Below are 14,404 nucleotides of genomic sequence, written 5' to 3' on the forward strand. Positions count from 1 at the left end.
ATTATTGAAGAGTAAAAATTTTGTTAGAAAAAGACTACTGATTCTTGTCCAAAGACGGACAGAAAGTAACATTATGTTTCAGTTAAGGAATCTTGTTGCAGGAGCAAGAAAGGAAACAAATTCCAAGAACATCAGTCTGTGATGCTTTTCATTTGCTTTAGAGAATCCTGATCCACACCAGCTCTTAAGCTAACACTGATTAGTCTGTCTTTCCCAGTTTCACTGCATTGGCTGCCACATTGATCCTCCTGCTCCTTTCTCTTCTGTGCCTACTGCAGCCGTCCTTACGAGAGGAGGAACAGCAATTTTGACTGAGATGCCTCTCCCACCACACATCTGTGCACGCTTGGAAGAGAGAGTACACAATGCGGGACATTTAGGTGTTATCTCCATGTTGATAGCAGAATTTGTTCTGCAGTGACTATAATTTTAGTCGTGTATATTAAAGTGCATCTGAAGAAACTACAATGGTCCTTTTTTATATAAAAGGATAAATAGAGCATTTTATTAACACTTTTTGCAGCAACAAAAGTGACACAGTCCACATCTTTTTCATTAAACACAGCAAAAGCTATGGTCACATTTTACATCACTTTGAGGCACAAAGCAAAATATTTTTTTCTTAAGGTCAAGGTATGATTTGCATTTAAAAAAAAGGAGAAGAAACAATCCTCAAGTTGTATATTGCGGCAGCAGGGTTTCCGATCACTAGCACAATACAATGAACAGACCAAGAATCCAGAATGGTTTATTACATACAATAATAATCATTGGATTGAATTAAGAAATGGATCATTGTTGTCATTTTAGAGTATTAAGAAGTGGTCTGGTGTTGCTAACTTCAGTTTGGTTCAGTTTGGTTTAATCCCAACAACCCCAAATATATACAACAAGCTAAATGAAGGTTAATATATAGTCTAGAAGATTATGCACTTCATAATGCATTGCACTTATTGCTTGGTACACTAATGTTGCAGTCACTGTTGAGTTATGCTAAAAAGACAAGCATGATGCTTGTTGGCTTCTTTCAACCCAACACTGGTTATTTGCCACTTTGGTTTATTGTGAGTTTATATGTTACTCATATTCAGTGTCCATTATTATTAGGTTTAATTGAAAGACAAATACATTTTTTTTATTTCAGGGATTTCTAAAATAGCAAGATTTTCTATAATTACAGTATCTTCAATAAACTTATATCTATGTATACAACTGTGGCACGATGTGTAAAAATATGAAAGCTATTAAGGGAAGAATAAGGGTTAAATTATTCTCTGTTTCTTCTATTGGCTTCAAAATATTCTGCAAAACAAATACATCCTTTTTCATAGGGCTACTTGCTCATAGTAAATTTCTCTTTGGAATTTTGTAAAAGACAATATATTTTTCTAGGTTATATTGGTTTTTTTTCTCTCTCTCTAAAGACACCAGTACAAAGTTGGAATATACTGCAAAGAAAAGAAGAATAAAGCTTGTTTTTTAATAAAGGGATTTGACAGTCTGCATGAAAAGTCAGACTTAACATTATATATTGTTTTTATATTAGCTGATAAATGCAGGGAAGAACATGACAACGCCTATCATTTCATAAGATTCTCTAAAGAATAGAAATAAGAATTTGTGCCCAAACATTCAGTATAAAACTCCTAAATAATTCCTTTATTCATCACAGAGTAGCCTGCAGCATGTAATCACGATAAACATACAATACGCCCTATTTGTTATTTAGGCTTGATACAATTGCCGTTAAAGGAACTGGATCAATCCTCTGTAAATGCCTAGGACTCAACCTTTCTTCTGTAAGAAAGCTCGTCTTAGGCCAAACACACAATTCCTACATTGCACTGAGTAAACGTGTATTTAACACAATCTCTTTCAATACAGTGTAACAAATATATAAGTGCATTTTTAATGGTCAAGTAATTTTGGCTTTCTAAAAAGAGCATTAGATGTGCCAACTTGGTTGCTTAGTTGTGCTTTAATCCTTAGTTACGAGTTTTAGCTCTTGTATACTGTAAGTGTCTAATTGCCTCTACAGTTTTGACCAGTAAACCCTTAAAACTCTAATGTTTATAGAACAAATATAACCTAATGAAAGTGATGACATGTCACAACTCATACAGATTGCACTTTAATGGATTTTTTTTTACAGTAAGACCTTCCTGTTTGATATGTGTTTACATGTTTATACCACATTTTATTTCTGTGTGCAAACAATCACAATGAATTTAATCACAAACACTACAAAATATAACCAATATTTAGGTTTGTTATGAATAATCTCCTTGCTTGTAGTTGTATGAGTCTTGTACTTCCTCTTGTACAAATTCCTCTTTTTTCTCCCAGCCGTTAGGCCAGCCACCGTTGACCTGGGTTGTAGCACCATAAGACTTGGTGGTACCGTAATTTACATAATTCTGAGTAATGTCCCCTGTCTCTTCAGCAAGTTCATCTTCATGAATAAAGCCACATTTCTCTTCACTTGTCTGTTCAGGATCTGCCCAGGGTTGTTTCTCTCCTGAAGCAAATATGCCATAGAAGATAACACCTCCGTAATGAACTAAAGCAGCAATGAGGAAGACATACTGCCATTCTTCACGTGTCTGTAGAGAAGAAATTTGCTAAATCAGACTAGTGCATAAACTTACCTAACTCTTCTGAGCTGAAAGATATAAGTTGGAGATTGAGGCTGTGATAGTCTGCACAACTAAAACATCTATGTGTCCAGTTTCCAACTATTTATATCCATCTTCCTTTGAAAAATCACTATTCATTAGCCTACAAAAGCATTGACCTAGTGAGCATATTTTGAAGCAGGCTTCGAATTTGCAAGTTCCTGCATGCTATCCCCTAGAGGTCCCGGACTCTAATGTGGATATCCTGGCAAGTTGTACTATGGAAAGGTCTTTTTCTTGAAGCTAATAGTATTAAACTGGAAGATTTGAAAACTGTGTTGTCATTTACCTTGTTCTTTGTCATTGCTCCGACAATTATAGGGCAAACCATTCCAGACAAGGTCCCGACTCCATTAGAAATCCCCATTAAGATGCTGGCATACCTCGGGGCAATGTCTAAATGGTTGACATTGAATCCTGCAATACAAAGGTCAGCAAGCATTCGTACCAAAAGCAGAGCATTACTTCAGTTCTAAAGAGTAATGCTATCATTGACAATTTTACTATAACATATTTGGGCAGTTTAACTGCATTTCTTTTGCTCTAAAAGACTTATAATAGTTACATATTCTTAGAAAGACTCTGGATTTTCATTTTCTTTTTGAAATATATTATAAGATTATACTAAATGTATTTTCTTTAAAAATTTGCTGTTTAAAAAAATCCCAGTAGTGACTGTGTGAAGTAAAGAACCCAGAAGATATTTAGGCAGGGAGAAAGTTCATATTTTTGCAGTGTCATTCATGATTGTTTCGTCCTATAAATAAGATGTCATTTTGTCTTCCAACTTGTACCACTTTCCTTTCCTATTGCCTACATTTTTATTTTTGTCATACAGGCCAGCAGAAGGGAGTTCCCTTCTGTTCTTGAGTGGTAAAATGAAGGAAGTAAAAAGACAGTATCTATAAATGACTTCTTAATTACTTTTATAAATATTTGTTTGTTCTCTTGCCTTTCCAGCTGTTTAATTCAGTTGCAATTTATGCAGTAGCCTTTTAAATAATCTTAGGAAAAACATATGCATCTCTGAAGTGACAGAACTCAGTATTCCCAAAATAAGCACTTAAGTAAGTGAAGACAGAAACCAAATCTTTAGATATAGAAAAATAATAAAAGGGCAAAGGCAGGCAGTATGATATGGATAACTGTTAGAGAAAGTGCAATACACTTTTCAAGTTGTACAAATGTGTGGGATTAAGGACAGATTTGATTAAGGAGAGTTTAGATGTTTGGCACAAAAGAAAAGAGAGCCTGTTTTAGACATAAGGAACCAGCATGGGAGAGGATACTAAGATCACAGTGGGAAAACAAGGGAAGGCCAGGTGACTTGTCTTTGGGAAAGGCAAAGACAAAGGGGTGATGTATCAGCAAAAAAAAAAACCAGGAAGACGTGAATTTTAAATCAGGTAAAAAATTGCTAGTAATTACCCCAAAGTAATTAAAAAAATGCAACACTAACAAAGCATTAACTAATATGCAGCTGAAAAAAGAATAAAAGGCCTATAGTTAAACAAAGAAGTGTATACTCAGGTATCATTGTATAGTATCAGTCCATTTGTGCTATATGCTTAATTTCAAGAAAAATCTATGGTGTACATTAGCATCTCACTGAAAAGAAAGTCTAATTTGCTGCAATTAATATGGAAAAGATTGAAGTATTTGAACAAAAATATCTAATATAGAAGATGTGGTACTGATAGTGTTTTCCTTTATAGTGATCATAAGTAATGCAATTTGGAATTCTGAAGTTTGTTTAAATTATTATCAATAGAGATATCAAATGAGATGTTCTATCTCTTAAGACAAAATAATTTACTAATAAGACAGTAATATAATCTTACCAGATATGGCAAATCCACTGAAGCCTACAGCAAGCACTAAGAATGAAATAGCCACTCCTTTACTGTGAGAATATCCCACCACGAGAAGAAGAGTTGCTTCCATACCAAAACCTGGGGAAATCATAAAGTAAACCAGGCATCAGATTTCAGTCTCTCTCAAATATTGCAGGTCTGAGGATACAGTAATAATTCATAGGAAGACAGAGGCAAAACATTACCTCAGAGTGGAATATAATCAGGCATTTCTTTCATCCCTAAAAAACATGTTCTTGCTGTCTCAAATAATCCTTATTTTATTCTTTGTATGCTAATTTGTTGTTAGTTCCTGTCAGTTTTAAGATGAAAATGAATGCTTGTGATTTGGTTAAGTCATTCCAGTCAATCCTAATGGGAATATACACTTAACCTGCTTATGAATTTTGCAGCTCTTATCACAGCTAGGATGCAGCTCATGTGACTTTCACCTCTCAGAAGTCCGATGTGTCATCTCAGGTAGCTAACTGGACTCTCTTAGTGCATAGGGTGTTTAGATGAGAAGCTAAGATTCAGTAAGTAGCTAAGAGTAGACAAATTACCCCCCTAAAGCTCATCTGCTTCTTTAACAGTCTAAACACTTTTTCAAATACCAAACATCTGTATTGAAACTGGGAATAGGAACAACTGTGTTTACTTTTCTTTAGTAACCACATCTGTAATACACAAAAAATGCACAAAGTATTAATTCATAATTACATAAAACCATGCAGTTGGTTTGGTTACTGTATGGACATTGAATCTGTACAAGAAGCTTTTTAATGAAATAAGAAGACTTACCTCCACAGTTCATTATCTTTCTCACGGTAGTGGTTGAAAGAATCTGCCTGCTTCTTAAAAAGTCTGCAATTTGTCCCCCAATAGGAACAATAATTGTCATCACTAAATGCGGCACAGCAGATAAGATACCCACCTGAAATAATCATTAGAAGTAGTAGAGTATAAACCGTAAGAAAATATTGATTCTTCATTTTCTGAAGCATTCAGGAACTAATTAATGTTTTTCTTCAATTTCAGTGTATGTGCTAAAACTAAAGATCTTAACTTGGTTTATTAAATGAACAAAACTGGTGATCTTAAGTCATCATTGTATTTTATGAAGGACAGCCAGTTTTTAACACTCTTTGATGCTGTGACACTTTTTGTTTATAGATTGTTTTCACAGTTTATATTTAAGCTAATGGCTTTTTTTCGCCTTGACTTACAGCCCCTCTGCTCTTTATTTTCAGAAAATTTATGGTCAAATGAACTGAGTTGAACTGAGTTGCTACATTTCTGTTGGTGATGTGTTTGGCATAGCATTGCCCAGCAAACCTAACATGTCTAGGCAGACGCCCTGTGGATCGTTCTCACGTACACAATGGTCATTTGCCTTTGATTTCTGACCATCCCGCAAGCTTCACATTTTGTGTGGGCAAAAAATATGTCTGAGAAACACTGTATGAAGTGAAAGATAACATACTAAGTGTCCATTGACAATGTTCAAAATGCTATGCATACTAGCAAAGTAAGACATAGTCATTTTGTGATGACTGGCCCAAAATATGATAATATGTTTGAAGACCATTCCTTCAAAGTGAGTGTTGCATGAACTGCCACCTGCTATCTTCTGTTAACATAACTGCCTTGTAGATAGTTTTTTATAGTATGCAGGGCATTTTGTTTTATTAGGGAATTCCGATTATTGTGTGTACCTGAATGTATGTTTACCTCCAGAGTTTTTTGGGTAATTCCAATCTGAACAGTGTATCAATCTGGCCTGATGTCTGAGTTACGTTGGCATGCAGAGCAGACAGACTTCATGAGAAGAGAAAGAAAACAAGTTTTCTCTACTTTTCAATTAAAGCTGTGAAATTGTGTATTTCATTGCAGTTTATATATGTGGCTACTGTGTTGTGACAGCTAGCTTCATGTTAAAAGGTGTTTCTCCCAACGAGTCAGATATTATCTGTGAGGTAACTACAGTATTGCAGTTGCTGCTGTGAGTTATTCCTGAGTGAATTATAACTATTCATTTATGAGCATCCATATCCACAGCAGATGAAAATGGATTTTGCTGTCTTTGTTTACCAAGTTCTGTATTTCTTTAAATACACTCTAAGAAAAATCTTCTAGAACAAAATTATCAGATTAATTCTATAGGATGTGACCTTTCTTATTGTGTGCGTAACAGGTGATGTTTCAAGCATAGCAAAGCTTCTTAAAATAACTCCAGCTAAAGATGAAAGCCCATCTTTAAATACAGGATGGCATTTCATAATTTTGACTATACTCAATAATATGGCCACACTTGGGAAGCTACTCATTTAATTGTCACTTAGACCACAACTTAGGTAACTCAATACCTCATGGAACAATATCAAAACAATAGAGGTCTCACAAAAGCACAAGCCTCTGTCACGTTCACAAAAGGAAATCTGTATTAGTAGAAACCTTACTATACACTCTGAAGGCTTTTTTGCATGTGTCCGTATTCACATTACAGGTCTGATCCAAAATTCATATGAGTTTTGTGGAACCTGAGATCATCCCTAGGTCTCATATTTTGCCACCGCCTGTTTCACTTCCCAAGTGAAAAAACGGGGAGCAGTTCTCACCACATTAAAGGGAGATGCAGAAAGGTGATAGACTGTACTATCCTTCCTAAACCTAGGTGGCCTTGCTTTGCAAAGTGCACCTGGAAAAATGGAACCGCTTGTCAGTGATTTCTTTACACCTTCAGTGGGATCTTGCATCCCCTGGGGTGTCAGGGACAGAAGTGTAATGGGTCTCTCGATACCTTTCTAATACTTTGCATGATCTGGTTTCAAGCACTTAACTGAAGGTATTTTTGCAGTGTGGCCCCAGATAGATCATTACTAAATTTCATCCCATCTTCACCTTTCCCTATCCAATCCCTTGTCATTGTTGTTACTTCACTCATGTGCTGGTCAAGGGACCAGTAACTGGGAGGCATAAGACTAAAGACTTGTAAACCTATGGTAAAGACACAGAACACTTACCATTCCTCCTCCTAATAAATACCAGGAATGTGACTCTGATGTTTACTTAGCTAAAATGAAAGCCTTACATTCTTTTTACATACCTTGCTGATTTCAAATCCAAACACTTCCTCAAAGTAAGCAGGCTGACTTATAAGCAGCAAGTAAAAAGTCCAGCTTCTGCAGAAGTTTGCAACAATTATTGCATAGACTGGCATAGATGTAAAAAATTTTCTCCATGGAGTTTTATATTTCTGAAACATAGAAAGGGGGATCCAGTCAACATTTTGTTCATTATCAACTACCTATCTTCCCTTTTCCTATCTGTTATTTTTACCTATACTCCAACAAACTTATATATGCACAAGTTTATGTATCTGAATTCCAACTACTTCAGTTATCACAAAGTACATGCATCTGTGTTTGGATGATCAAAATTTAATTTCAAAACATAAGTGAGTAAAAATTACTACAAAATGCACAAGAGAAACTCAGTGATCACAACACTCGTGTACAAGTGTCATTATCTCAATCATGTAAACATGAACATATTAAGTCCAAAAGAATAATGTGTCTTTAAAAAACAATGTTGCTGTATCTAAGGCAACAGTCAAATTTTACACTGTAAGTGCATTTCATTCAGATTTATTTTAGGCATGTATTTTAGCATTTAAATCTTAATCCTAGCATTCTGAATCTTTTTATCAAATCTCAGCTGAAACTGCTTGGTCAATATATTTTTTGTTTGGTTTATTGTATTTTTAAAACGAATTGCATAATGAAAAAAATGACAGATGGACAGAGCTACAATCCTGCTGAGTCTCAGCATCGCTCCACGAGCCCAGGGTTCTGCCCATCTGTGTTAATCCAAGTACAGGATCCAGACTCAGATGAGTGTTTACAGATCACTTCAGCAAGGTTTCAGGATGAATTTAGTCTACTGTTGGTTTGAATACTGGCTTTTATTCAGAGAAAAACAGTTTATAGATGGATGTATGCCATACTTTGTATACCGGTTAAATTACACTTAAGTGAAGAGCTAAGGATTAAATGTGACTTAATTAACAAGAAGCTAGCCAGAAAAGATAACTTGATACCATGGGAAGAACAAATTCCTTCCAAAAAAAAAATGTTTAATTAAAAAGCAACAGTAAAAAGCTAGACAGAAAATATCCAGCCCAAGTTAGAATTATATGGACTTCCTTTGAAATCTGTCATTTCAGATAAGATTTTCAAAAGCACTTACAGGTCTAAGAAACGATGAACACTATTAAGTGCTATTAAGTATCAACCCAGACACTAACTGAAGAACACCTCAAAATGTCAGTTATCAAAGAAATGACTCTGTAATACTTCCAGTTCCCTATTTAATGTAGACCAAAGTTTTTTACTAAGAGAAAAACTGTTTAGTCCTGAGTTCAATCAAGAACCAATGATCTGACCAAGTAGAAAACATAATGATGGGTGGTGGTGAGGGCTTACAGTGGATGCTTGAAAATTTTGAACAGATTAAATGAGGGTTAATGCAATTTTTTTTTTACATTCTTTAGGTAGTAAGCATAGTGATTATGTCTTTAAAGCTTTTCAACAGTTAGAGAAATAAGAAAATTCTTATTTAGTATGATAGCATTAGTAAGTTGCTAGGAAGTTCTCTGTGCTCATAGCTGATTATTTAGGACTTTTTCAGAACTAAACCTGTACAGAACTAAGTCAGATTATGAGAGACTTGATAGCGTGCTTCTAGCAAAGTCACCACGATAACAAGGAGTGTTCCTGTGGTTTTCCTAGCATGCTCTGTTGCAACTTGCAGTCTTTCTTGCAAATGAAACATGAAAGAGTGAGGATTTGCTTTTTTCCTGTTGTTCTGAGGACCTCAAGAGACACTGAGTAGTGATTTTCCTGCAATTTACTTGTAGGAAGAGGAAAACAGTTCAGAAAGGTTTATATAGGAAGGAAGTGAATGACTTGAACTGAAGATACTATAAAAGTCTCAATAAAGCTGCAATTTCAAACGTAGCTGTAGCTTTTTTGTTTGTTTGGTTGGTTGGGTTTTTTTTAGTTTGGAGTAGAAAAAGACGCATAAATTCCATGGGGTTTTTTGCTAGAACTGGAACCTCTGTTCTCTGTGCAGAATCTCATATCCCCCCACTCCCAAAGAAGTTCAGTTGTTCAAAACATTTTTTTCTGTCTTAAAAAAATAGGGTGTTTGATTTTTTTTTTTTGTTGTTTCTGTTTGGGCTTTTTTTTTGTTTTTATTACTATTGCATAGAAAATAAGTGTATGAGTGATATTCTTACTTCCATTGCACCTAGGAGGTTGGCACTCTCTCCAATGCTTTCTTCTATGTATCTCCTTTCTTCATCTGTGATTGTAGGATGCTTTGCAGGACTCTCATAGGAAACCAAAAGCCAAAACATATACCAGACTATACCAAAGCTCCCTTTGGAACGGAAAGAAAGACTTCAGAAAGAAATGCACAGTAAAGCAGCAAACAAGGAAAAAATCTATGAATAAGTATAACAAATTTAAATGGCAATCGTTGCTACTGCTTCTCTACTGAGTCATTCTAACAGAGTGTCAGATCTTGCAAACAATATTTGTGCAAAATACATGAAGAAATGGACCACAGTGAAGTCTTCTTTGTTTCATGTATGGAATGATTTCAATGTAAGTGAATATTCACTGGTATTTTAGCATCAATTTGTACAATGCAATGCAATGAAACAGCTTCCATTTCATTTCACCAGTCTGTAAATGAAGTTCCGTTCTGCTTTAAGCCACTGTTGTTTGATTACTGCACTATTTTTTTTACCTGCAAAATACAAGATTGTAGCATTGTTTTCAACATAGCAATGTGCTTCCTAAGTAGTTTACTAAATTTGTTTCCCCGTAATTCACATCAGTTTTACACTGCAGAAGAACTCCTTCGGGAGACTTTTTTCATCAGTGTAAGTTAAGGTAGCACAACTAGTGTGAAAGAAGTTATGTAGGTCTTCAGATAAAAATCAGGACATCTCAGTTAGGTACTCTAAACTTACAGTTGTATAAATGCAAGAGCAACGTCACATGATCTGAGATTCTGTAGATGTGCATAGCAGTTTGCTCTACTTGTACTAGAAGTGATGAAGGTTTCACCATGAACTAGCTTCTGCCTTATTTAATAATGTTTCTTTCCTACTCTCTCCTTTAAATTCTGTTATTTCGTTGTCCTTTTCTCTAGAGTGTATTTTTAGCTTTACGGACCCACTTCTCTTTTTTTTTTTTTAGCTTCTTGACAGAAGCCAAAATCTTTTACATTTTTAGAAAGGACAGAGTAAGATCATACAATATTAGAGTGAGATGAGCAAAAATGCGTACCATACACGTAGAACACAGAAGACCACCCAGTATATTGCACTAGAATTCCAGCTAAAGGCATTGCAATAACAGCTCCTGCATAGGAACCTACAAAACAAGACATATGTGCATGAAAAGAGAGAAAAATTCAGTCTCATAATACTTTACATTACAAATGAAAGCCAGACCAAAAAAAAAAATAGAAAATTACTTACCACAAAAGGAAGTGGTTGCTAACCTACTTCTTTCTAATGGAGGGGCCCACTTGCTCCAAATACCATGGCAGGCAGGGTAGGTGACCCCCTGGGGAATGAGTGTGCCACAGGTTAGCTAGTGCTGATCAGTCACTCAGTTCATTGTCTTTGCATAATTTTTTTTTTTTTAATTACCACGAACAAGAAGTTGAGAACGCTTTGCATTTCTATAGTCAAGTCGGAGCACAGCCATAGAAAAACTTCAATTTCTATTAAAATTGACATGGGTTTTATATATCACTCCAAATCATTAAAGAGGCCTTATGGAATAGATATAAAATGTAATTATTTCCTTTTGCTCCTCCTTCCAGGAAAGAATTGTGACATGTTAAAAAGAAAGAATCTTAGTGCACAGGTACCAGAATCCAGGGAGGGAAAGACCTTCTGGAGTCTTTCTAATGCTCGGCTCCTTTCTTGGGTTTGGTGGCCTTCTAGACTTCTTTGATGGCCTTCTAACATTTAAAGTATAACTTACGAAATACAGATTACCTTTCCACTGCTCTAAAACTAGGAAATGTGATCAATAAGTGCTTAAAAATATAATGTTATAAGAGAAATTTTTCACTATCTTTGTCTTTAATTAACCTTCTTGAGCACTTAAAGGAAATAATTGACCGATGTTAGTTTGATTTTAAACCCAGTATTTTTAGGTGTCTCTTCAAAACCAGCCTTTATTTTAATGATAGGAAAACTACGCAGAAGCATAGCACCTTGCAGTGTTGAAATTTTAGAAAATTTAATATGAAATATACAGTAAATTTTCACAAAATTCATGCTTAAAAATTACCATGATGTATGCATAGTTTATATAGAGTCACTTTTCTCTTAATCTGACATTTTGTTTCATATGCAATAATTAGAAGAAATTAATAACTTTTGACAAATATTGAGATTATCATAAATGTTGAGATTACCAGTCTCAATATACAAAAAAAAAGGTTGTAAAATACATTCTTCTGTTTTGAAAGAAGATCCTAGAACCAATTTCATGTTCATTTCAGTCTGTTCATTTAAAAAAAAAAAATGTTAAAATGTAATCTTAAGATTGTCATGGTTTATTGTAAAGTTTCTTCAAACAGTCCTGTGTGAGAAGTTTTGCATTCGCAATTCCTTTGAACAGAATCACAGGAATGAGTGGGTCTAAAATACCTATTTGATTTTGTAATTACCCACTTGCTTCTGTTCCTCTCCTCTTTGCAGTCAAGCACATCTCTGTACATGCAGATCCCTTTTCAGGAATGGAGCCATATTCATCCATGTATACTTTAAGAACTTGATTGACAATTACTTAACTTTTGGACACATTCTGCACCCTCTTTCAGAGTCTTTTTAGACAATAAAGTGCACGAGTTAAAAGCAGCTCGTGCAACAGAAGCGTGTAGCCCTGAGGAACAAAGAACCAGCGATCACAGACCTCAAAATCTGTCTTTCAGTAGAGTAGCAAGCAAGCAAATATATTTAGAAGGCAGGCTCTTTTTGTTTTTCTCTCTTAAATCACAGTAAATTTCTCATTCATACCGACAAAAGCATCATTAGGGTCTATGACAGAAGCTTAATTCCTTATTACAGATTTAGTCTGTAAGGCTTGAGAGCAAATAACTGTTGAGAATAACACCAGTATAAGCCCTACGCAGTACAGGATTTCAGTGAAACTTCAGTAACAAATACATATCTCATTGGCTTCTCAGCAAGAAAAAACTTTGCTATGTAATTTTATAGGCGAAGGAAAATCAAACAGCTGTAATTCATACATTGAAACCCATTACACTGGAAATCAGTAATAAACTGAAAGCAAATTTTATTTTCCCCTGAAAGGTTACAATTGCTAATTAAAAGCTAACAAGCATCTGTCACATTTACCAGTTGTTTTACAATTTTTCCGTACCTCTACAAGGCCCTGCAAGATCCTAACAAAGATGACACACCCATAGTGCACCCTGGCTGCAGACGGTATTAACATGTTGAGGGAGGATGTCAGCAGTATAGCAGCACCAAATACTCTGCAAAGGCGGAAAAAAAAAAAAAAAGAAAGGAAGTAACTTCAGTGTTGTTCCAATTAACTTATTCCACATATGCTGACATATCGATATGGATGTATTTAAACATATGTTCCTTATGTGCGGAACATACTAACGGCTGGACTGGATTAGTGTCTACTTCCATCTAGTAAAAACCTGTCTAATAAGACCCAGACCAAACATGGACATAGACATCTATTTAGCATAACTTCTGAAGGAAATACATCTTATGCAGTCACAGCTATAGATCTTACTTTCGCTATATATCCCCACTCTTTCCTTTGATTAATTTTCACATCTGTTTCAACCAAACCTCCACCAACTTCTAGAGAAATCAGAAATTAGGTCTCCAAATGTTTTGCTAAAACAGGTGGCCAAGTAAATTCTTCTTAGTGCTTTAATTGTAAGAAAGTGGCACCATGCATTCACTGCTTATGAAGCGGAAGAGAACCCACTTTTATAAATGCCAAAACAGCAGGAAGAACTTCAAACAGAGCTGGGATTTTCTTAGACACCAGAGTTAATCAATCTGGAAACATATCCATAGAAAACAGATCATTCTTTTTGCTGGTTTTTCAGGGGCTACTCATTGAAGATTACTGATTTTCATCCCAACAGCATCCTAGGAATTGCTTCAAATAAAGCGCATTACAAGGTCTATATAAATGTGTGAAGTGTTGATTCATTTTCAGAATTCTCCTGCTTGGATTGAATTTTAATTTGGTTCAATTCATATCTGCCCCTTATAGGAGCAAACCTTTTCTCCAGCATTATTATATCATTTTTTAATGTTCATTCATTCCTTTATTGTGGAAATAATTCCCCCCCCCAACCCATTTTCCTTTCACTGGAACTATGCAAAGGGATGAAGCCAGTAGCAATGACCGGCCACTTTCTTTATACAAAACTATGTAATGCTAAGATAAATCCTGGAGATGTCTTAACAGACGACATCACGGTATCTGATGTGGAACTGATTTGACAGAAACCTTTAACCCTAGCATGTGTTCTTCAGAAATTGGTACAGTGCCATAAGTTAGTGAGAAACAGACCTTGGGCTGAAGAAGCAGGAAGCAGCGATTAGTTTCAAGATGAAAATTCTCCTCAAAGACATCTATACTTCACATTCTCTATTTAGAAGTACAGCCTGACATGAATCTTTAAATAGCAAACTGAGTATACTCCGTTTCTATTTGACAAATATTAAAGGGCAGCAGAAAAAAAAGCTTCTTGGCACAGTAAGGAAGCTTTATTAAATAGCTCTAA

At 35.3% G+C, this 14,404-nt stretch overlaps 1 protein-coding gene across 1 annotated transcript in view; it reads right to left on the minus strand.

Moving 5' to 3' along the window:
* Positions 1–471: 471 nt before the first annotated feature.
* Positions 472–14,404, minus strand: part of SLC17A6 (solute carrier family 17 member 6) — a 33,846-nt gene continuing 19,913 nt past the window's right edge. Inside the window, exons 4-12 of the mRNA XM_086749438.1 lie at positions 13,006–13,120; positions 11,082–11,169; positions 10,888–10,974; positions 9,828–9,970; positions 7,635–7,784; positions 5,330–5,462; positions 4,517–4,627; positions 2,965–3,092; positions 472–2,603 (exon numbers count right to left, since the gene is read on the minus strand). Of these exons, the coding sequence (XP_086605564.1) occupies positions 2,271–2,603; positions 2,965–3,092; positions 4,517–4,627; positions 5,330–5,462; positions 7,635–7,784; positions 9,828–9,970; positions 10,888–10,974; positions 11,082–11,169; positions 13,006–13,120 (1,288 nt within the window). The 3' untranslated portion in view covers positions 472–2,270. The remainder of the gene's footprint in view (positions 2,604–2,964; positions 3,093–4,516; positions 4,628–5,329; positions 5,463–7,634; positions 7,785–9,827; positions 9,971–10,887; positions 10,975–11,081; positions 11,170–13,005; positions 13,121–14,404) is intronic.

The sequence above is a fragment of the Chlamydotis macqueenii genome, chromosome 5 (assembly GCF_036417535.1).
Source record: "Chlamydotis macqueenii isolate bChlMac1 chromosome 5, bChlMac1.mat, whole genome shotgun sequence".
Classification (NCBI taxonomy): Eukaryota; Metazoa; Chordata; class Aves; order Otidiformes; family Otididae; genus Chlamydotis; species Chlamydotis macqueenii.